Source organism: Saccostrea cucullata, unplaced genomic scaffold (genome assembly GCF_032062105.1).
Source record: "Saccostrea cucullata isolate Sc308-1 unplaced genomic scaffold, CSIRO_AGI_Scuc_v1 ctg4179, whole genome shotgun sequence".
NCBI classification, from domain to species: Eukaryota; Metazoa; Mollusca; class Bivalvia; order Ostreida; family Ostreidae; genus Saccostrea; species Saccostrea cuccullata.
Genome location: NW_026934189.1, coordinates 48,027 through 72,957, shown reverse-complemented (window position 1 = coordinate 72,957; position 24,931 = coordinate 48,027). Strand labels below are relative to the sequence as shown.

Sequence of the window (24,931 nt, the reverse complement as noted above, 5' to 3'; positions counted from 1 at the left end):
AAAATGTGTGTTAAAACTTCAAACTGGCATTGATCAATTTTCAAATAGGATTATCAATCATTTTCAACAATGAAGAAAATTTAGTTGCTGGGTGAAACAAAGTCACATACTATTTAATTATCGTAAAATATACAAATAATTACTTATAGGATGCACTTCAAACAGCCTCATTGGTCCTTCATCGGTCCTTTTAATTACGATATAGTTGCCTTTCACTTCTTTATTACACTCTACTATAATGTGGTATTTTGTTGCTGGATTACTAAGCTTCAGTATTTTGCACAGGGTCGACGTATTTAGATGCCGCAGAGTTCTAGATACGTGGACCTCGTATTCTCCTTATTAAATTAAGACACAAAAATGTCAATAAAGTCTTACAAAAGTATATTTTAATATTATATTATTTTTACAAACTGGATAGATTTTAGCCTAAATAACCTACCTCCTCTGATAAGAAGAAGTACTGTATACAGGGTTATTTTCGCCCCGTCTTATTTTCGCCCTTTCACACTTGCAAAAGCAAACAATTTTGCCCCGTTTTAAATTCGCCCAGTCATAGTTTTGTTTAAGAAATTATACTGTATTCTTTGAATTCGCCCCGTTTTAAATTCGCCCAAATGAGAGTATGGCGAAAGGGGCGAAAATAAAACAGGCGAAAATTTCCCTGTATACAGTATCCATTTGATTTCGTTACTAGTGTTCAGCATCATATACCATGTTGCATTGATCTTTACTTCAGTTAAAAAGTAGTTGTTTAGATCGCCATCTAAAGCCTTTGTGCCTTCAATTCCACCAGAATAGTTCTTTACTGGGATCTTCCAAGGTTCAAATTCTAATTGTTAAGGGAAGAAAAGAGAGAGACTTTTTCACTTCCAATGTTAGATAATTATTTATAAAACAGTTATAAAAATCGCTCAATAATCAATACTTATTAGTTTTATTTCATCAATTTGTATTGCACCATCGTCTAGTCTTGTGATTATAATTTTGTTTCCTACAACAGGTCCATAGGTATCGAGTTTGCAAGTGAAAATCTCACTTTTGGCAATAGTTTCGCACGTTTTCACAATCATGGAACAATTTTTGGTTCTATGTGTGTCTTCTTGTATTTTGATATCATATTTTCCTACAGAAAACAAACAATTCTTATTTAAACATATTTATGCCTGCCCAATCCCTCATATATCAAACATATATAAATCAAATCTAAAGAAAAGTTACATGTAATTATAATTTATTATGATTTGAAATCAAACCTTTATTGAGAGTACAGGAAACGTTTAAGACAGATCATTTCAGCATACCACAACTAATGCTCAGGAAAATCCAGAATATTGGATAATCTCTTTCAAGACTCATTGACCAGCTCTGGTTTACGTCATTCCGGGTTAGCGAAAATGTGTCCATGTCGTCATCACAAGCGTAATGTGCAGAGTACGATCTGTTTGTAGAGGATTGTTGCGCCTTACATCTTATATCCTGAGTATAACCTTTCAAGCAATCTCCTAACTTTACAAGAGAATTATCATTTATGTGCTAAATTTTATAAACTTAAATAGAATGAACTTGAATCCATGATTCAATTGCGTTACAATTTATTAAATTTTACAATGGTACTAGCTGAACTAGCACAACTCTTTTGAGTAAATCAATTCATAATGCTTGCGTTTCATTTATTATGTATAATTATATTTATAATATTTTCTAACAATGCATACAGCTGTGTGTATATTGCGAAAAATCGCATGGATTAAGAGTTAAGACACCTCTATATTTTCACCTTAAAAACTAAATTGCTCAATACTCATTATCCGTTGTTTCAACGTTAAATTTTCCTAACTTTCCTAAATTGAAAATATGTTGCATCTTCCACGTTGTTTCAACGTTGAAATCAACAAACCGTCAACTTTTCATTTTAAACCTTGTTTCAACTCTACAATATCAGAAAATACTCAACGTTGAAAACATGTTGAATCTTCAACGTTGTTTCAACATTGAAATGTCAACAAACATCCAACGTTGAGAATTTGTTGCAACTTTGAATATCGAAGAGCATTCAACGTTGAAAATATGTTGCAGCTTCAACGTTGTTTCGACGTTGAAATATCGACGAACATTCAACGTTGAAAATATGTTGCAGTTTCAACGTTGTTTCAACGTTGAAAAAAGGTTGAGGATTCAACGTTGAAACCTCAACGTTGAAATATAGTTGATCAACGTTGCAACCTATATTCCACCTCCTTTCAACGTTGAAACAACGTTGCGTGCCTGCTGGAAATTGTACATATCGTACAAATAAACAATGTCCAGATGAATATTGGAAGAGCTACTACCCATCTCTTTGTCTGTAAGTATTTTTGTAAATAAATATGCTAGTAAAAAAAATTAATTCAAATTATAATTCCATAGTGAAAATGTGATATTCACTTTTCTGATATTAAAATTTCTTTTATTAGAAAAAGTGAGCATTACCTTCTTTCCTTCTTACGGATTTTCCATAATGTTTCTCATGGACTTTTCTATCGTGTTATCCTTAAAAATTCTTCAGCTTTTGGAATGAAAAATTCTTTTCGCGATTGCATGTAATGGTTACTTTTTATCTGGAATATGAATATTGACGCACGGGTATTCAATTTCATAGGGGAATTTTTAATGTGTGTCGTTTAAATTTAATTTACATGTATAGTTGTTGTTTTACCCAGATAAAGAACAAGTTTCCAAACCTAAAATGTAAAGGCTTTAGAAATTTAATCATCTACTTTTACGGTAAAAATAAATAAATTTCTTTTTGGTTACATTAAAATGTTTTTGGAGCAAATTGGTGTTACTGGAGGGGGGTTGAATCTGGATGCTTTGGTGTGCGGGGAGGCGTGTATGTTGATTCGGTTATCCAATTAGTAGTATTACGTAAGTATTATCTATTTATCTCCCTTATGTTCTTTACTAATTTAGATCTCTTTTAGGGTTTATTTTGCGGCATGCAGTGATTCGGTCTAGGGTATCTAAACTCGTATTTTATGTTCTTTTGTCATTCGACAAAAGTTAGCCACGACTTATCATTTAGATTTAAAGATGTCCCATTTAGACGGTAGCGAGAAATCTCCACGTGGTAGTCCGGGGATAAGTTTTACTCACGACCAAAATAGAGGTGCATTCTAGAGTCTAGCCGCAACTGTTCTTAAATTTTGAATGAGGACCTGTCTTCGCCCCTGCAAGTTAGTCGAGAACATAAAGAAGTTAGAAGCTAAAATTTCAACTAACGTTTTCAGAGAAAGTTCTTTTGATTTCAAGTCGAAACATACACACACAATACACAATACAATAATTTCTATAGTGCATTATAATAATGACACTCTAGTGCGCTTCACATTAAAATAGATATAAGCTTACAAAATGGCGAACAAATTACTTTAAAAAATACATAATACATATTTGTGCATAAAGATAGGATATCTAAAAGACTTTATGTGTACTAAAAGACCATAAAATATTACGTTGCGTGGGAGTCACTTTAATAAATTTACAACTAATGAAACATTAAAAAAAAATATTAAAGGAACATGTATTCGATCAGTAGAGCACGAAATAAGAAACATTAAAAACTTTAAGATCAGTTCAGTGTCCTTTTACATTAGGTATATATATCACTATAAAAACAATATTTACATTCCCTCGTAAGCTCGTTCAAAGAGGTGAGTTTTAAGTCCTTTTTTAAAAGCGGAAACAGATTTGGAATTTTTAAGACATAGAGGAAGAGAGTTCCATAGTGAGGCGGCGGCGTAGTCAAATCGACGACTGCCGTACGTAACAGTTCTAACTTTAGGAACATCCAAAAGAAAAGAACACAGTGAACGCAAGGACCTAGTAGGAGAGTATATTTTGAGAAGCTCGGACAATTAATTTGGAGCACGATTGTTCAATGCATTCTATACAAACAGAAGTATTTTATATTGACTTCTGTATTGGACAGGGAGCCAGTGGAGATCTTTCAAGATTGGAGTCACGTGATCAGATTTCCTGGTACGAGTTATCAGCCGCGCAGCAGTATTTTGGACTTTTTGGAGTTTATTCACAAGTTGCTTATTTATGCCATACATCAACGAGTTTGCATAATCGAGTCGGGAAGTCACAAGTGAATTTATCAAAGTTTTACATGCGTCGTCTGTGATGTACGGACAGATGCGACCGATTTTCCGGATATTACTGAAGCATGTTCTAACTATTGAACTGCAGTTTTTCTCCATACTTAGAGTCTGGTCGAAAAAGGCTCCAAGGTTCTTCACAAAAAGGAGAGTCAGTAATTGAGCTTTCTCCAAAAACAAGATTGAATGTAGAAACGTCCTTTATTTTATGTTTTGGACAAAAGAACATCAATTCAGTCTTTTCATGATTTAACTTTAAAAGATTGGTGCACATCCATAATTTTATGTCGACAAGACAAGCACTGAGAGAAGAAGCCACATTGTTCAAGTCTTCGTTTGGCTCAATAACGAGATATATTTGGGTATCATCTGCATAGCAGTGATACCGCATTTTATGACGCTTGCATATATTTCCTATAGGTTTCGAAAACAAACAGTACAACCGGGGTCCAAGAACCGAGCCCTGAAGCACACCGATTTCAAGCGATTCCGCATTTGATAAGGTTGCACCTATCGAAACTCTCTGACTCCTGTCAGTTAAATAGGACTTTATCCATGACGGCACAGAACCGGATATCCCGTATGAGTATTCAAGACGATGGAAAAGAATCTGGTGGTCTATAACATAGAACGCGGCCGACAGATCGAGCATGACAAGTACAGCATAAGAATTGTTGTCTAAGGCGGTAGCGATGTCATTGTGAACACGCAACAGTGCAGTTTCGGTTGAGTGATACGAACGATATGCAGATTGTAGAGTATCGTGACATGACAAAGAAAGGTACAAGTTTATAACAGATTTAAAAACTGACTTTTAAAGTATTGATAAATATATTGACTAAGTGATGTTTTGAATGCTAACAAAATAATCAAAAAGTTGTTCTTCATATTAAATACCTAAAAAAAAAGTTATAAGAATTGCTGATAAGTACGGCTGGGATGTGGCTAGTGAGTATAAGAACCCTCCACAGATAATCAATGTACCTAAAAAAGTAAAAGATATTTTGTTTTGTGAAAAAGAGCACGTAAATGTGCAAACAGTTAAAGGAAGTCTAGTAAATAACATTTCTTAATTTTGCTTACATTGTATACCATATGTTATTTATCATTTAAGTTTGCACGGTACACTTGTGCCAAATTGATATCTTCGCTTTTTTGAACTATGCTGGTTAATGCAGATGGAAAATTTGAAGACTTTGTGATTTGCTATATTGAATATGACAAATGAAGAATTTTTTTCCCATTGCAGGGTCTTATACATGTAAGAAAGTGTTTTCGCTGGAGTGAATTTTTTCTCTAACGTTAAATAGTTCGTCGTGTTAATTTAGATATTTAGACTTACTCAGGTGCATTTGTGTTTTCTGTTCTGAAGTTGAGACATTTTTCCGTAATTTTGATTAGGAGTCAGGACTAGTACTGATATTCTGCATCGTAAGGTGAGTGCCTAATTTTTGTAATGATAGGCTGAGAGCCTGATATGTGTACTGATTGACTGAGAGCCTGATATGTGTAACGATTGGCTGAGAGTCTGATATGTTTAACGATTGGCTGAGAGCCTGATATGTGTATTGATTGGCTGAGAGCCTGATATGTGCATTGATTGGCTGAGAGTCTCTGTCTTTGATTGGCTGGGAGCCTGATATGTGCATTGATTGGCTGAGAGTCTATGTCTATGATTGGCTGAGAGCCTATGCGTATGTTCGGCTGAGAGCCTGATATGTGTATTGATTGGCTGACAGCCAGGATTAAGATACATTGTATGTTTCGTAGGCTGATCTGAGAGCCAAATACATGTATGTGATTGAATGACTTGAGAGCCAAAATGAAATTCAAATGCATGTTAGTTAAGGTTTACAAGATCAGATAATACCTTTTACGATACTCATGTGGAAATTCAGATTAGAAGCTTCAAGACTGACATATACAAAAGGGGTAACATTGCTCACGTTGCAAAACTCAATTCTGATTTGTGTCCCGTTCTATGTTCTATTAATTATTTTAAATTGGCTCGTATTCAGAAAGATTCTAATGACTTTATATACAGGTCATTAAGATAGTTCAAAATATGTAATTCTTGTAATCCTGTAAAAAGTAACAAAGCCTTATCTTAAACTTGTGTTAGAGAACTTATTTTGAAGTCACTGAAAGATGTTGAAGAGGATGCTTCAGAGTTAGGTGTTCATTAACTTAGACAAGGAGGTTCTTCAGCCGCAGCTATTCTAGACATCTCTGATATATCCTTGAAGGCTCATGGACGGTTGAAGAGTGAAACAGCAGAGGACGGTTATGTTAAGGACAGGACAGGAAAGGTTCTATTTGTACAAAAACCGGTATTGAAATCACATATTTTTTTTCTTTACATTTTTCCCTTAGACGTTTTATATTCGAATCTAGCTAACATTGTCGCCTACTCTATAATTGTGTTTGAGTTGTTTTTGTATATTTAAAGAGAATATGAAATAATTTATGTTCGTCTAAGCGAAACGAAAGAGGACATAAATAAATTTCTTTTCGGTTACATTAAACAACAATTTTTAGAATAATAATTGTATTTATGTATTGAATGCGATAACTTAGTTGGAGGTTTCCGGTAGGTTTAATTTTGGTAGATTGTGAAAATTCTTAGATCCACGCCTTGGTTGATGGATTACATATAATAGGTGTAAGGTCACGTGGTCAGCTCAGCGAGTCATTCAGTTGTATTGTGATAACCCGCATGCTGACCACGCTAACATCAGGCACGTCTATTTTGAAGATTTGTTACAACGTCTGTGATTGTTAAACTTAGCTGAACGTGCCTTGGCTTTCTGTCGAGATGAAATTCCAAAAGAATTGAAAGAAACAAAGTATTTTTCATGTTGTAAAGTGCCGTTTACAAGTGCGTGTAGATTTTCTGGTTTATTGTTTACTGATGCGGTGACCAGTGCATGTGCGCGGGTTATCAAATATATTACCTGATTACTATATGATACACTTCGTGTACATATATTTATGTTATTCTGCCGATATGAACTTTAATTATGAACAGATATTCACGAGAAGAACATATTACATGGAGCGATTTTATTGAGATATCAAACGTGGAACTTTTTCCTACAGTCTGAGTTTTGAAAGGATTTCAGAGTAGGCTATTTGTTACTGATTGAACGAAACAAACGGATACCTTTAATGATTACTATCTCTATATCGATCAGCATGATCAGTGGACACAGAGTTCGATCAGCAAAAAGTTGTGATAGATAACGAACATCCTGCAAGAATCTGCTGCAAGCATCGCTATTTCACAGCTGGGGCCACAGCGGGAGACCCTGAACCTCAACGACGTGGGCGTTTTAGGTACAGCCGGCGTACACCTGTGCTGCTTCACCGCGTGCATAAGAGAGTTTGCCTTCCCATGCAATTGAGGACGAAGGCCAGTATCATGTTTACATAAAGCGCTAGCGGTTTCCAAGTATAGTTTTTGTGTATAAGTTATCACTTTCAATTATTTGCAATCAAAGGCATTGCTAAATACTCAAATCATGTATACTCTATGGTGTAAGCTTTTAAGCTAGCAATTTTATGTAAAAGTTATTCAATTTTGTTGAACTGCAAGGAGAATTACCTATCATAGTTTGCATACTAACTTCATGTTTTTGCATTAATTTTAACATGATGTATAACAGCTAGGCAGCATTGTTAATGCACTGCCCCTTCCTTAACAGGCATCTATTAGGTAATGTCTTCTATCTTGTAAGGTTAGTTGAGAAATCTGTATTGTAATCATGTTAATACATGTCTCAATATCTCATTTTCACTCTTTGGAGTTTAAGGGTTGTGAACTGAGCTTATACATAGTTCAGATAGTTACAGATACTTTGGTATTTCTTGAATTGCCCATTATTGTTTGATCAGTTTTGGTACAAAGTTTATTGTAACAATTAATGTTTTCTATATTGATAAATATTGAATGGATATTGTACAAAGTCTAGGTAGTCAGTGTATATGTACTAAGTTGATTGGTGTAGACAATATTAACATGATTACTCAAGATGTTTATCGTTTCGATACAAGGTGGATATTTTATGTTCTTATTGGGTTGGTGTTGTTAATGGTTTAACCTGTTGATACAAAATTGATACTTACAAATTGAATCGGTGTTACTTAAGTTGTTGATTATTTTAGTACTGTACATTGTACAAAGTTAATAATTATGTACTAATTGGATCAGTATTACTCAATCAAGTTTATTCTTTTGATAAAAAGTTGATATGTAGCTATTGGGTCAAGTTACTCAAGTGTTTATTGTTTTGGTACAAGGTTGTACGTATTGGGTCAAAGTTACCCATATTGTTTATTGGTTTGGTACACAGTAAATATGTACTTGTTGGGTCAGAGTTACCCACATTGTTTATTGTTTGATGCACAGTAGATAGGTATCTTGGGGGTCAAAGTTACCCATATTGTTTATTGTTTTGGTACACAGTATATATTTACTTATTGGGTCAGAGTTACCTTTGTTGTTTATTGTTTGGTACACGGTAGAGTTGTACCTTTGGGTCGGTATACCCATATTGTTTTGGTACACAGTAGATATGTACCTTTGGGTCGGTATACCCATATTGTTTTGGTACACAGTAGATATGTACCTGTGGGTCGGTATACCCACATTGTTTTGGTACACAGTAGATATGTACCTGTGGGTCGGTATACCCACATTGTTTTGGTACACAGTAGATATGTACCTGTGGGTCGGTATACCCACATTGTTTTGGTACACAGTAGATATGTACCTGTGGGTCGGTATACCCACATTGTTTTGGTACACAGTAGATATGTACCTGTGGGTCGGTATACCCACATTGTTTTGGTACACAGTTGTTTTATTTGTTTTATTGTTGGATGCTCATAATGACAATCAGTTGGCGTCTTATGAAGCTTTTTGGTTTATTGCTGGGTCGAAGTTACCGATATTGTTTATTGTTGGGTCGGAGTTACCCATATTGGTTATTGTTGCGTTAGAGTTAACCATACTGTTTATTGTTGGGTCGGAATTACCCATATTGTTTATTTATTGTTACACATATGGTCTATTGTTTGGTCGAAGTTGCCCATACTGTTTATTTATTTTTGGGTCAAAGTTACCTATATTGTTTATCGATGGGTCTGGTAAACCATATTGTTTATTGTTAGGTCGGAGTTACCCATATTTTCAATTGTTGGGTCGAAGTTACCCATATTTTCAATTGTTGGGTCGAAGTTACTTGTTTTGTTTATTGTTGGGTCGGAGTTACCCTTTTGTTTATTGTTGGGTCAAAATTACCCATATTTTCTATTGTTGGGTCAGAGTTACCCATATTGTCTATTGTTGGCTGTGAGTTACCAATCTTGTTTATTTATTGTTGGGTCAGAGTTACCCATATTGTTTATTTATTGTTGGGTCAGAGTTTCCTATATTGTTTACTGATGGGTCAGAGTGTCTATTTTTGGCTGCTCATAATGACAATCAATTGACGTCTTATGAAGCATATCTGTTCATTGTTGGATCGGAGTTACCAATGTTGTTGATTAATGACTGCCTCTAATTACAATCAAGTGGCATCTGAGGTAACATATCTGTTTAGGGTTGGGTCAGAATTACCCATATTGTCTTTTATTTATTCGCTTATAATGACAATCAATATGATCGAATAGTGTCTTATGAAGCATATCTGTGGGTTGGGTCAAAGTTACCTATAGTGTTGACTCTTAATTGCTCGTAGTTACATTCATTCAAATTGTGTCTCATGAAGCACATCTGTCTTTTGGCATGGTTTTTCCTATGAATCGGATAGGGATGCTTAGCTCATAATTAGGTAATTATTGGTCAGTGTTATCCAGGTGGTTTGTTGTTATGAATGATCGTGATTCTTTTTATACCAATGAAACTGAATATTGATGTCATTAATAGTACAGAGATGTTTGGCTGACCCATAGGGTTTAATTTACCCATCATGCCGATATTGCTTAATATTCTGATACAGCGGTTACTGATACTATGAATCGCAGTAACACATATTAGTTTGATTAAGGAGTTTATATGTACGAATGAGGCAGAGACATCTATTGTTAATTGCTCATAACAACAAGCAATAGGCTTTGTATGAAGGACATTTTTTTTATCGGTTAAGAGTTTTATGTACATAAGGGTCAGAGTTCAATATATTTTACATTGTTTTGGAACAAAACTTTTTACGAGGAAAGATTGGTTCATTTAATCCATATTGTTTACTGACAGTTTATGCCTTCTTTCTTAGAGTACTAATGTTTATTCATGTTTCTGATTTGTCCTTGGTCATATTGCTAGATTGTTGCTAATATTAGGTCATCTTGAATTATCCAAACATTTATCATATATTATAATAATGGTGCAGGATCTGCTCATTCATCCTGAAGGAAGTTTTCTCTTCTTTTGTTGTTGCATTGTTTACTCATGTAGATCTAATTTCGCTTCCCAATTTTAAGGTGGTATCCTCCCTTAAGGGCACTTTGTTTTTGGATGAGATAATTATAGAAAATTAACTTTTAAGTACATTGTAGATACATCCCGAACAATATGTGAGAACACAAAATCCTCAGGAAAAGAATCCTTACAACCCTCATCATAACATTCCACTAATTCCAGTTAAGAGGGAACAGGAATAATCTCCATAGTCTGGGGAACCGAATAAAGCTGTGCCTAATGCCATGAATTTTATGTATCATATCTATATTTAAAATTCAAAACTTGGTTGACATTTTTTGACTTTACCATGCAATAACCTCGTATAAGATGCAGATACATGTATGTGCCAGCAAAACTGCAGCAGTGCTGACATGGATGTGCCCTAAATCAGCTGAATAGCCAGGATACCCACTACCGTTGGTTGAGAAAGCATCCATACCAGCTAGATCATGAAATTGGTTTCTTATAAAACAGTTGCAGGTGAGTCAGCAAGCAAATTGTATATGCAGATTCCAATTATCCACATCGCAAATGATCCCCTTATACAACTGGTAAATATATGTTAAATTTATTTTCATAAGTACAGACCTCACTGTTAATAAATTAAAGGATAGGATTCTCACTTCTTCAGTTTTAAATACTTATGTGAGGAAATGTCCTTCAACAGGTAAACAATCCACTCTATATGCTAGGATTATCCAGTCAAAGGAATGAGTAATCTTTATTTGAATCAAGGATAAAGATGTGACAAATTTGAATAGGGCAGAATCAAGGTTATTATTCCTTTAACATGTTTAATAAAACAAATTAAGAAAGGTGTCTTTATCAATAAACATAATCTGTAGGGAGTGAATTTGTCCTTAAACAAGGTATTCTTACAAATAAAATCATTGGTTATGTATCTTGCAAGGAAATATTTTATCGATGGCTTAAATAGGATTTGGTATACGCTAATTATACCCCTTTAATTAATTACCTTTGCACTATGCCTTTAGTAATAATATTTTAAGCTTTACACATATTTTATTTCTCCAGTTTTTCGTTAAAGCCAATTTCCCTGCACTCTTCCTTTTTAGAGATATTAGCTTATACTCATATTCAAACTTTCAAGTTCCCTGTAGATGCTATTTACAAAATTCAGTATAATCTAGGAATTTGACATTATTTTCATGAATGCTTGAGATCATAATAATATTAACCTTCACCTTGTAAAACTTATTCATACTGTCTGGAATAGCCGCATATATGTTCCTCCAGTAAAAGGGAATATTTCATGGAACTATTTATACCACCTTCTTAGTTCTACAGTTCCAAGAGGAACAGTTGTTTTGCAGGCATTATTGGGGTTGTTGAATAATTTGTACAATTTCTAGTTCAAATCTTTAAATTACAATTTGGTACTAAACAGTTAAAGGTAGTATAAATAAAGTTAAATAATTCAAGGTTTGAGCAGGTAAAACTTTGACTCACCTTGTGCCTACTTAAGAAATTGCAAAATTTAAGTTTGCTTGAATTACTAGACCTCAAACATTAAAATGTTGTTCTACATCCAATGGATAGTCAGATTCTAGAATGGATTCTAGAATGTACCAGTATTTCAAATGCAGGTCAATTTTTAGCTGCTGTTTTGTTCCACCCATGATAAACAGTCGGATACTAGGATGTAGTTTAAATACAGGTCAGTGATTTACTGCTGTTTGTTCTGTAAACAATAAATAGTCATATACTAGGAGGTAGTTCAAATACAGGTCAGTGTTTAACTGTTGTTTTGTCCTGCTCATAATAAATAGTCAGATAATACAATATAGTTGAAATACAGGTCAGTGATTAACTGCTGTTTTGTTTTACTCCTACAATATTAAGTACCTTATGGAACATGTTCATTTACACACTGACAGGTCAGTGATTAACTGCTGTTGGATATTAAAATACACCTCTCCTGACTTAGCTTGCTTGCTGGCTCATTTAACAATACTTTGTGATTGTTATATCATTTATTCTGAAATTATTGTTCTTCCATACTTTGAACTTAATAGTATAACCTATATTTCTTAACGTTTCTCGGATATTTTATTATTAGTTCTTCCTTCATTTTGTATTAAATATGGCATATTCGTGTAAACCGTGATTATGAAATAATAATACGATTTTTTTTTTCAATTCATTACTTTAAGATGCAATGTATGGAGAGGCCAGTGATTAACTGCTTCCATGAATAATTCATATTGTGTGCAAACTCACCTTGGATGGCGCGGATGTGATCTGCATGTAACATCTAACATGGATGTGACATGCATGTCACATCTTGTGGCCTATTTTGTTTTGATGTGCCATCTTTTTGCTAATTTTTTCATATGATGTTTTGATTGTCTTGTCTTACAGATACTTTTTCTAGTCAGTTTTGGGGGATCAGACATTATCATATTTTACGTAACTGCTAATCAAAGCTTGTGAATCTGATCCCCTTCTTGTTTGTTAAATTGTTCACATTTATACCGTCATTTTAATAAATGACATTATTCATCTCTATGAAAGTGTTTTATTTGACTTATACAAAATTAGCGAAAACAAGCTGTGGTGAGCTTGCCTATAAGCATAAGAATACATAAAACAACAATTTTTAGAATAATAATTGTATTTATGTATTGAATGCGATAACTTAGTTGGAGTTGGAGTTGGTTTCCGGTAGGTTTGATTTTGGTAGATTGTGAAAATTCTTAGATCCACGCCTTGGTTGATGGATTACATATAATAGGTGTAAGGTCACGTGGTCAGCTCAGCGAGTCATTCAGTTGTATTGTGATAACCCGCATGCTGACCACGCTAACATCAGGCACGTCTATTTTGAAGACCCTCCTCCACCCCTGCATTCCTACCCCTTAAAATGGGTATTAATGTGTCATGTAAAATTATATATTTGATTGGTTCTGATTTAATTTGTTTATATATATATATATATATTTTTGTGTACATGTATTTTGTTTCACTACTATCCTTGGCCTATTTTGTTTTGATGTGCCATCTTTTTGCTAATTTTTTTCATATGATGTTTTGATTGTCTTGTCTTACAGATACTTTTTCTAGTCAGTTTTGGGGGATCAGACATTATCATATTTTACGTAACTGCTAATCAAAGCTTGTGAATCTGATCCCCTTCTTGTTTGTTAAATTGTTCACATTTATACCGTCATTTTAATAAATGACATTATTCATCTCTATGAAAGTGTTTTATTTGACTTATAAAAAATTAGCAAAAACAAGCTGCGGTGAGCTTGCCTATAAGCATAAGAATACATAAATAATGTTTGGGGGGCATATTGGTGTTCCTGGAGGGGTGTTGAATCTGGTTGCTTTGGTGTGCGGGGAGGCGTTTATGTTGATTCGGTTATCCATGGCCAATTAGTAGTATTACGTCGGTATTATCTATTTATCTCACTTACGTTCTTTACTAATTTAGTTCTCTTTTGGGGTTTATTTTGCGGCATGCGGTGATTCGGTCTAGGATATTTAAACTCGTATTCTATGTTCTCTTGTCATTCGACAAAAGTTAGCCACGACTTATCAGTTTTCCAATTTTCTTTTACTTTTATTTAATGAACAGAAATAGTAATTATTGCAAATAATTTCATTTATGTGACATGTTCTTGTTTTATTATGTTATTATAAAACAGTGTCTGTATTGGACTTAGTTTTATACTAAGTAGCTATTCGGTTCCTTTTTTGAACTAATTTTACCCTTTTCCACGTGATCATTATTGATCCGTTTACCAAACGCGAAAGCATGGTTTATTGAACTGCTGAATTTTTCGAATTTATACCATATTTCCCAAAGAAAATCATACAACTTTTGTTGTGATGCCATTTTGAAGATTTCGGACGATGTGATCTGCTTGTTATTTGCAGAAAAACGTCTGTAAAGTGAGTTTTTGTTGCGAAATCGGCCTTGTAAAATTTACATGCGGGCATTAAGCATGCTGAGGAAGTCGCAATTCAGGACGACCAAAATACTTTACATGCGATTCTTACATGGATATTCTATTACTACGAGTCGTCTGGGGAATAATATGGTCAACTGAAGTAAATTTGGTAAACGATCGATAAACAGTGTCAGTGTATCTACAGTGGTGTAAAATATGTAGTAAATAATGTCGGGCTCGAGATCCCGAAAACTCTTACATGAACTATGTCAGCTGTAAACATAGACCCTTCGCTGTAGGTCTCTGCTGTAAACAATAATATACAATTACATTATAGACCTGACAGTGTATAGACTTTTTCCCGGGAGGTTTTTGCAACTGGCCGTCAGTGATTCACCTACATCGTTAATCCTAACACCGTGATCAGGCCTGGAGATTTTATCAATCACACCGTGGAAACCTTTCACTTCTTCAAGGACTTGAATGTCAGAATCATCTACACAAACCAGATATTGATGAGTGAATATAAACAGCTCAGCAGTGACGAGTGTTACCTTTTTACAAGTTATGAGATCTCCATTGATGCTGATGTAGTATTCACTTTACACTCCTGCATTCCCAGTATAAAAAAGGCCAGTATAGTATAGTACTTCTGATGAAGTCATGTGTTATCCATTAAAATTAAGTTAATTAGCTCATAATTAAAGGCTAAAGTTTTTTGGTTCCTTATATAATTTTGCAATATTTTTACCAATACAGGTATTATACTTGGTAACAAATTCTGCTTTTCCTTTTAAGAGTTTGAACAATGAATGATCTTACTCAAGTTTACTCAAGTTGTTCATGGAGCCAAAAATATTGTTTGGAGTTAGTTGCCTATATGATGTTGTAAAATATTGTCATTATATGGGTACACAAATCGTGTATGATTCAAATTTTCAATTGTTGAATCAAGATATAGTGTACGTGGGACCACATACACATTTATCACATAAACTGTGCAGGTCATAGGCACAGCTTGTATATAGGTAGAATGATTTACATGATTTAATGCTGATATAGTATTGTGGCTAAGGGTGCACACCATAGTTTCAGATGACCTTTTACTGAGAATTAGTGTAGAGTGAGGTCCACATACACTACTTATGTTTACCATGCAAACCCACCACTGATTTACACGTTATGTTGTATTTTATGATTGTGAAGGACCATATTCACATTCATTTCACTGACACATTTGGTTGACTGTTGTAGGAACATATACGCATATTTTGTGGACATGTGCAGAACAATATGCATATGTATTTTGTTGACATGGACAAGACCATGTGCACATGTATTACCTTTTGACTCATGAAAGGTTATATGCACATGCATTTTGTTGATCTGGGCAGAATTATATTCACATGTATTTTGTCGACTCATGCAGAACCATACATAATTATGCCAAATTGACATACATTTTGTTTTGTTGACTTGTACGCAACCATATGCACATGTATTTTGTTGACTTAGTCAAGTGTGCAGGACCATATGCATATGTATTTTGTTGACTTAGTCACTTGTGCAGGACAATATATGCACATGCAAGTTGTTGACTCATGCAGGTCCCTATGCACACATTTTTGATGACTTGTGTAGGACCATATACACATGAATTTTGTTGAACTTTGCAGGGAAAAATGTGCAGGATCAGATGCACTTGTGTTTGTTGACTTGTGTAGGACCATATGCACATGTATTTTATTGGATTGTGCAGGACCATATGCAGAGTAATGCACTTGTGTTTGTTGATTTGTGTAGGACCATATACACATGTATTTTATTGGATTGTGCAGGACCATATGCACAATAATGCACTTGTGTTTGTTGATTTGTGCAAGACCTGCATGGTAGTATATTATGACATGCAAATTTTGAAGTGCTTTTTTGGTAATATAATGTTATAATGAGAATAATTTATGCTGCATATATGTAGACATATTCTCATGTTGGAATTTACATAACCTGTTATTCCCTGTTGATTTATTGCAGCTGTGCAATACCCAAAGTAAAATAATTATGTCATTCTCTAAGAATTTATCTTGCATGTTCTGATTGTTCAGTTGTATAGGACATGGCTTAAAATATTGATTTAGATCAGAGCACTTGATTAAAAAAAAAAAAATGAATATCATATACTGGATAGTAGTTTACACTTTTATTTTTCCAGAGTTACCTATCCCACCAAATTAGAAACAGACACTATCCACACTGGGTAACACTTGCAGAAACTATATGGGCCATGTGGAAACAACAGTCAGAAATCAGATATGCATGCACAGACAACACAACAGTGGACAAATAAGTGCCCATTACCAAGGACATTGCCTCAACATAGCAAAGTATTGTGGCAACAGCCACTTTAAGTTTGGGTGATGTATTGGTTCATGTTTCTGGGGACTGCTCTGTCAACAAGTCCATTGAGTAAGATAATATCAGGATAAAATGGTTTTTCACTTAATTCAATAGTTTCTGTAAAAATATATATATATATATATCCTAATTTTGAAATAATGATTTTTATACACTTCATGTCTTTTATCAGTACATGAAGCAAACTTTAGTCAATTCTTCTGAAACAGGGGTTAGAGATATGCAGCAGGGCCCAAAATTTTAAAGTCCAATCACTTTAACTCAATTGACCGATGCATAAAAAAAAAAAGAAAAAAAAAAAAAACACACACACATACACACACACACAAAAAAAAAAAACAAAAAACTTTAATCTAAAAACTAACCTCATTCAGGATAAAGAGATTCATTTGAATATTTCAAAGCTTTGATCAAGATCTAGTAAACTGAAAGTCATATAGTGTCAAAGTCAAGTTTTATGTCAGATAGTACTAAACTACCTAAAATAAAACTTTCTAGAAATCAAAGAAGACTTAGGGTGATCATAGGATCATTAATATATATATTTTTAGATGGAAAAAGAAAGAAAATGGTAAAATCACAGGTCTTTTAAAAGAAACACATTTTGTGAAATCATATCTTCTATAATAGTTGTTCTACAAAATATGAAACAAAGGGTGAACACAGTTCATGGATCATCTCTATAATCAATCTCTGCAGAGCTCAGTAGCCGTCGAGCGGGACCATACGTTTGACAAATGCAAATTACTGTAGCATAATGGTATCCTAATGAGGATTTACTGTCATGCAGGAAAAAATACATGCTTATTAACCCTGCAATTTCTATTGATGATGCTTTTAAGCTTATGCATTCGATTGTTGTATGCAATGTTGTTTCACTATACATGGGGCCATACATGTTAAGAAAGTTGCATCACTTGGTATATGGAATATCTCAGTTAACACAGGACCATATGTGTTAAGTTGTTGCATCATGTTGTATATAAAAATATTTCTCTAAACACGGGACCATACGTGTTTAGAAAGTAGATGTTTTGTACATGAAATGTTTGACTAAACACAGGACCATATACATGTTTAGTATGTTACATCATGTAATAGATATTGGCTAAACACAGGACCATATGTATTTGAATAGTTAGATCATCTTGTACATGGAATGTTTCACTAAACACGGGACCATACGTGTTTAGTGGGTCACATGTTGTAAATGGTAGATTTTCTAAACACGGGACCATACGTGTTTAGTGGGTCACATGTTGTAAATGGAAGACTTTCTAAACACGGGACCATACGTGTTTAATGGGTCACATGTTGTAAATTGAAGATTTTCTAAACACGGGACCATACGTGTTTAGTGATTCACATGTTTTAAATGGAAGATTTTCTAAACACGGGACCATACGTGTTTAGTTATTCACATGTTGTAAATGGAAGATTTTCTAAACACGGGACCATACGTGTTTAGTGGGTCACATGTTGTAAATGGAAGACTTTCTAAACACGGGACCATACGTGTTTAATGGGTCACATGTTGTAAATGGAAGATTTTCTAAACACGGGACCATACGTGTTTAGTGATTCACATGTTGTAAATGGAAGATTTTCTAAACACGGGACCATACGTGTTTAGTGGGTCACATGTTGTAAATGGAAGACTTTCTAAACACGGGACCATACGTGTTTAATGGGTCACATGTTGTAAATGGAAGATTTTCTAAACACGGGACCATACGTGTTAAGGAATTTATACCACTTTGTTTATGCTATATGTCACTGAGCACGGGGCCATACGTGTTGAGGCGTTTCATTACTTTAAATATACACAGTATTTATTAATTTATTTGAAATGTCTCTTGCTGACATCAGTTACCAATAGTATATCAGAGCGTTATACCATATGTATGACATTATCTGTATTGTTTGATTCCGCCAAGCCAAGCCAGAAGTTGTCTGTTGGTTCCTTATACCTATCCTCACAAATTTAAACCCTCAGTTTGGTAATCTGTTTTTCCTCTCGAGTGGTCAGAAGTTGTCTGCAGTTAAGAGGAACATTTTTATAAGTTTGACATCTCGGTTGACTGGTCAGAAGTTGTCTGCAGTCATGTGACACATTTTATGCAGCATGGTGTATGTTAGACACCTTTGTTGACTGCTTCAGAAGTTAACTGTCTGCAGTCACGAGGCATATTTTTATGTCTATGCAGCATGGTGTATGTTTAGCAACTTTGTTGACTGAACAAAAGTTGCCTGCAGTTAAGAGGCACTTTAAGGCTGCATGGTGTTTGTTTGATACCTTTGTTGACTGGTTAGAAGTTGTCTGCAGTAAAGAGGCACATTTTGATGCAGAATGGTGTAAGTTTAACAACTCTGTTGACTGCAGCATGGTGTATGTTTGATACCTTTGTTGACTGGTCAGAAGTTGTCTGCAGTCAAGAGGCATATTTGATGCAGAATGGTGTAAGCTTAACAACTTTGTTGACTGCAGCATGGTGTATGTTTGATACCTTTGTTGACTGTTCAGAAGTTGTCTGCAGTCAAGAGGCACATTTTGATGCAGAATGATGTAAGTTTAACAACTTTGTTGACTGGTCAGAAGTTGTCTGCAGTTGACAAGGTCATTGTCCATGAATATAAATTCCCATTTCGCTGTCTGGTTAATATTTACTACAGACAGGTGTTTTGTACACTTTTTAAAATTATTTGATGTTTTGCCCTTTGTAATGTTTTCACTCAGTCTTATTGGATGTTTCTTTTTCTTGTTCACAATAACTATTGTATTTTCAAAAAAAAAAAAAAAAAAAAGATGTTTAAATGCTTTTGTATTAATCATCCTGTTGAGGAATTTTGCGTCTCCTACCAAGACGCCTTTGGGTGGGTGGATCCAATCTCTGATTGGATTGTGGCTGTTTGTTATTTTGTTTTCCCACCTTTTTTGATGACAGGCAGCAGTTTAGAGCATTTTGTAAATGTCTTCCAAACTTATGATGTTTATAAGGGGGTCAACTTAAAATGCATGTATATTGTACCTTGTGAAAGATTACAGGGTTGGAATTATTATTGTAGTCTAGTTGACCCCCCTTTTGCCTATGTACATCATGTTACAATGTCATTATGGTGCTGGGGGTCAGATTGTGTAATATTTTGACTAAGATGTGTAATACTCTATATTTGAGTCCTCCTTTTTCTGACCCCCAATTTGTTAAATGTGTTTTACTTTTCCGTCATTTACTTTAATAAATGACATATTTCACTTCTGCATGATGTTATCTGTTTTTGCCTGTTTATCAAAAAACAAGCTCAGTCGTTTGGCAGGAGAACTAAGGAACATAAATTCTTTTGTAGATTGATGCTTAGTTTCTTTGAAGTAGATCTGATTCCTAGTCTGGAGTTGCAAAGCATTTTGGTTGGGCCAATTCTGGGCTTACCTATGTGGAATACAATTGCTAAAATCGTTCTCTTGATTTTTTTTCTCTATATTCATAAATGAAAACTTTTTTGTAGTGGGTTATAGCTACACAGCTATACATGTAGCGGGAATTTGTTTTGATGTAGTGTTTACAGATATTTCTAATATACATTTATTTTGCACAGCTCTACTTAAACAAGTCAATTTTCTGTACATTATAATTAATGACACTTAAGTTTGTGAGAATGAATCCGCCATTCATTTTGTTTACCTCGCATTTGCTGCGGACTTACAGGTTTCCATAGTTTTTTTCAACATCAATGTTGTTTTTTTCCTATGGTTTTTTCTGGGCGGCGAGGGAAGCATAATTATGTTCATACATTCATTTATGGAGGTCAAAGCAAGTGACGCATATAAACAGAGTGTAAAAATACCTTCTTGTTCTGTGATAATTGATCAATCATTTTTGATACTTTGTAGAAGGAAGGTAAAGAGTCGATACCATCGAAAAACCTGTTTGTAAATTTATACGTGTAGTGAATGCGGCAAGCAAGCGGTTCTATGTGTGGACGCCTTTAGGACGCGTTAATATTTGTACCAATCAGTTTTATTAAATCTGGCTAACATTGTCGCCTCCTCTATAATTGTGTTTGAGTTGTTTTTGTATATGTAAAGAGAATATGAAATAATTTATGTTCGTCTGAGCGAAGCGAAAGAGAACATAAAAGTAAAAATCAAATCTTTGTATAAGGCAACAGAAACATACTGCTTCACATTTTCCTCTTTATTGTACACATGTACACAATACTTGAAGAATTTACCATGTAGTAAATTCCATAGATATTAATATCTAATACCGGAGAATATTGATACCATTCTAAAAATTATCAAAACTCATTTTCTCATTTTTGCGTTCAAATAAAAGGACTTGTAAACTTTGCATTGTTGACAGTATTGCGATTGTACGCTTTATTAAAGCCGGTGCATTTGCATATATATATATATATATATATATATATATATATATATATATATATATATATATATATATATATATATATATATATATATATATACCGAGTATGAAATTGTAACATGAATTAAAATGTCACCTATATGTCGGAAACGAATGTGTTCATTTGCCTAAGAAAAGAAAAAAAACCCCATATATTTTATCCTAATACTTGGTCCATCCGCTATATAGTAATCACTAGATATTTTAAAGGTCGGAGTCTAAAGAAGGAAGTCTAACACTTAAATCAAACTTCCGGGAAAAGTCTCACTTCCGAGTGAATTCGACTGTGGGGAAATTCTAACAAGTTCAATTATGCCTTCAACACCATAAATATTAGGACCTTTATCTCGATTCATGAAATATATTGTAGCTAAAATTATGTCGATGTACCTTTGTAGACAACCATTGCTTCAGAAGAAGCCCATCCAGGATTGTTGATGAACTCCTCAGTTTTGATATCTACAGAACAATTAAACTAATTATTTTAATTTTTTTTAAAAGTATCATCGGACGAGAATACAAATGCAATGGTTCAGAAGATATTGTTATCAACTTATTGTATGTTTCTAAAAAAATGTAAAAATATTGTCGTTTTTAATCAAATCTTTGTAAAAAATATATTTTTTACCTGGGTCGAAATTACAAATGAATTGGACAATTGAATATTTTTTTTATTCTACAGTAAAACTCGTTAATAGCAAACACGCATTAAATTATTTTTTGAGTACCTTTCAATGGTTGTTAAAAAACTAAAGCACTGTGACCTATATTGATATAACGTGTAACGTACGAAACAAGTGGAAAACACTAAGCTATATGCACTTTTACTGTACCGTATATACTCGCCTATAAGTCGGTTTTGTTTTTTGACGTGATTTTGGTGGGATTTGCTATTGACCCGCTTATAAGTCGGTACAATTTTTTGCCAAAATCTGGTGACAATTTCAAGTAAATCCATTTATGTTCTAAACTGGTTTCAATTAATATTTTTCGAAATGATACTGATATTTAATCTTAAATTATTAAACAATTGGCCAAAAAAATGCTCATCTAAAATACAATTAAAATTATTAAAATATTTTAATACTTGTACTTTTGTATATAATCTAAGAATACATTAATTATTTTATTTATCCACACATGTTCTTTGATAATTGCCGAAAATGCAAATAAGATACTATCTTTAGCCTCAAGAAAAATACCAAACACTGTATGACTCGCCTATAAGTCGGACATAGAGTTTTAGACCAATATTTAACTCCCAAAACACCGACTCATAGGCGAGTATATACGGTATATTTTTTTTATGTTGTGTAAAAAAAAATCCAGGTTACTTAAATCGGGTTTCTTTAAAAAATTACACATGGATAATATGACAAAAAGCTGGTATTTGAAATTTATCATTTCAACCTACATGCAGGGGACATTTGAAGTTCACAGTAGTTTCCGTAAAAACCCTCTCTACAACTTTGACAACGTCCAGCTTTTTGGTTACACGTTTTTAGGCACGTTGTAGGACACTGATGTTGACAGTAATCCCCATACAAAGATCCGTTGCATAGGTTACATATCCCAGATATAGGGTTACAGGAAGCACAGGCTTTTCTACATTTAGCACAGTTTATTCCATAGTGGTTTACAGGACAAACTACAATTACAATTTCAAAATTATTACACATATTTTATACAGAGAGGATGTAACTGAATGACGTTTTGTATCAGTAAAATGATTTCTGGTTAAAATGTGTGTTAAAACTTCAAAATGGCATTTAACAATGTTCAAATCTGCATCAAACAGTTTCAACAATAAAGGAAATTTAGTTGCTAGGTAAAACAAAGTCACATACTATTCATTATTGTTAGAATTAGAAATAATTACTTATAGGATGTACTTCAAACAGCCTCAATGGTCCTTCGTCGATTCTTCTAATAACAATAGAGTTCCCTTTAAATTCTTTATCACACTCTACTATAATGTGGTATTTTGTTGCCGGATTATTAAGCTTCAATAATTTGCACAGGGTCGACGTATTTAGATGCCGCAGAGTTTTAGATACGTGCATCTCGTATTCGCCTAATTGAATTAAGACAAAAAAAATAATAATAGTCTTATCTTACTAAAGTATCCTTAACTATTTTTTTTAAGAAACTGGTTAAATGTTAGTCTAAATAATTTACCTCCTCTGATAGAAAGCAGTATCCATTTAATTTTATAACTATTGTTCAGCATCATATACCATGTTGCATTGTCCCGTGCTTCAATTACAAAGTAGGTGTCTACATCACCGTCTAAAATCTTTTTGCCTTCATCGCCACCAGAATGGTTCTTTAGCGGGATATTCCAAGATTCAAATTCTAATTGAAAAAAAAGAATGAATTTCTTCCAATTTACCCTCTCTATTTACCAGGTGTACATGTAACACAGCAATGAAACGTTGGATAATAATTCATACTTATTGGTTTTATTTCATCAATTTGCAGGGCGCCATGATCTAGTTTAAAAATAATAATTTTGTTTCCTTCAATAGGTCCATAGTTATCGAGGTTGCAATTTACAATTTCACTTTGGGTAGTTGTATTGCACGTTCTTTCAATTTGGGAACAAATTCGGGGTTTATGGAATTCTTTCTGTATGTGGATGGCGTATTGTCCTGTAAAAAAAAGAAAATGAAAAGTGTAATGGAAACGTAAATTTTATCACTCAGATACTCAACATATATAAAGTTAATGGAAAGAGAAGATGGTCTGTGGGTTAATTATTATTTATTATATTGATTTGAATTCAAACTTTGATTTAGGGATATAATACGTTTAACACAGATCAATATTAGTCCATAATATGTATTAGTATTTAAACTACCGCAGCGAATGCTTAGGAATATCCAGAAGATTGAATAATCTCTATCAAGGGTCATTGACCAGTACTGTTTTCGGTCATTTCTGGTAAGGGAAAATGTGTCCAAGTAGTCATCACAAGCGAAATGTGCAGAAGACGATCCGTTGGTAGATGACTGTTTAGCATCGCATCTTACATCCTGAGTATGACCTTTCAAACAATCCCAAAACATAAAAAGTACTATTTACTGTCATATGCTCAATTTTATAAACATAAATATAACTTATGATTTTTCATGATTCATTTGTATGAAAAATCTGTTCAGCTCTTAACATTTTTATGTCATTTGTTTGTATAATTACAAAAAATAAAAGAGTTTAAATACATGTACGTACCTTTAGTGAAATTATCAAATAAAAATAAAGATGCACACAAGTATACCCAGGGATTGTAAACCTTTAATACTGATGGCATCATATAAATATTTCTCCACATGAGGATAAACATAAAACAATTCTATCTGTTAAAAGTATTTCTATCAACTCAGTGTTTCCGTACCTGCACATGGTGTAACAACGAACTCTGTACAGAAACTGCCTCATCTATGTTCGAATAAATAATTTTTACGGAAGATAATGACTGCATATATCCTACACTGCATCTATTTTCTTTCCTCGTGTGTCCTGCATTATTCCAACAAAGCTATAAAGAAAGAGAGGCAGTGTAATGGATTT

At 33.8% G+C, this 24,931-nt stretch overlaps 2 protein-coding genes across 2 annotated transcripts; both read right to left on the bottom strand.

Annotated features, from left to right (window-relative positions):
• Positions 1–363: 363 nt before the first annotated feature.
• On the bottom strand, positions 364–24,931 carry LOC134240100 (uncharacterized). The gene is made up of 5 exons (XM_062722201.1): positions 24,593–24,931; positions 1,305–1,490; positions 929–1,126; positions 673–832; positions 364–373 (listed from the first exon to the last, which is right to left on the bottom strand). The coding sequence occupies exons 1-5, from the start codon at positions 24,702–24,704 to the stop codon at positions 364–366; spliced, it is 666 nt and encodes a 221-aa protein (XP_062578185.1). The 5' UTR covers positions 24,705–24,931.
• On the bottom strand, positions 21,522–24,474 carry LOC134240091 (uncharacterized). The gene is made up of 6 exons (XM_062722195.1): positions 24,222–24,474; positions 23,815–24,012; positions 23,540–23,716; positions 23,241–23,435; positions 22,776–23,009; positions 21,522–21,820 (listed from the first exon to the last, which is right to left on the bottom strand). The coding sequence occupies exons 1-6, from the start codon at positions 24,427–24,429 to the stop codon at positions 21,738–21,740; spliced, it is 1,095 nt and encodes a 364-aa protein (XP_062578179.1). The 5' UTR covers positions 24,430–24,474; the 3' UTR covers positions 21,522–21,737.

Excerpts from the sequence above, each read along its gene's own strand:
- LOC134240091 (XM_062722195.1), bottom strand. The coding sequence starts at position 24,429 with ATGTTTTGGGATTGTTTGAAAGGTCATACTCAGGATGTAAGATGCGAT. Across the intron at positions 23,436-23,539 it reads ACTGCTTTCTATCAGAGGAG|GCGAATACGAGATGCACGTA; the intron begins GTAAATTATTTA and ends TAATTCAATTAG. Across the intron at positions 21,821-22,775 it reads ACTTCAAATGTCCCCTGCAT|ATATCAAAACTGAGGAGTTC; the intron begins GTAGGTTGAAAT and ends ATTGTTCTGTAG.
- LOC134240100 (XM_062722201.1), bottom strand. The coding sequence starts at position 24,704 with ATGTTTATCCTCATGTGGAGAAATATTTATATGATGCCATCAGTATTA. Across the intron at positions 1,491-24,592 it reads ATTTGATAATTTCACTAAAG|GTTATACTCAGGATATAAGA; the intron begins GTACGTACATGT and ends ATTGCTTGAAAG. Across the intron at positions 833-928 it reads TGATGAAATAAAACTAATAA|AATTTGAACCTTGGAAGATC; the intron begins GTATTGATTATT and ends CTTAACAATTAG.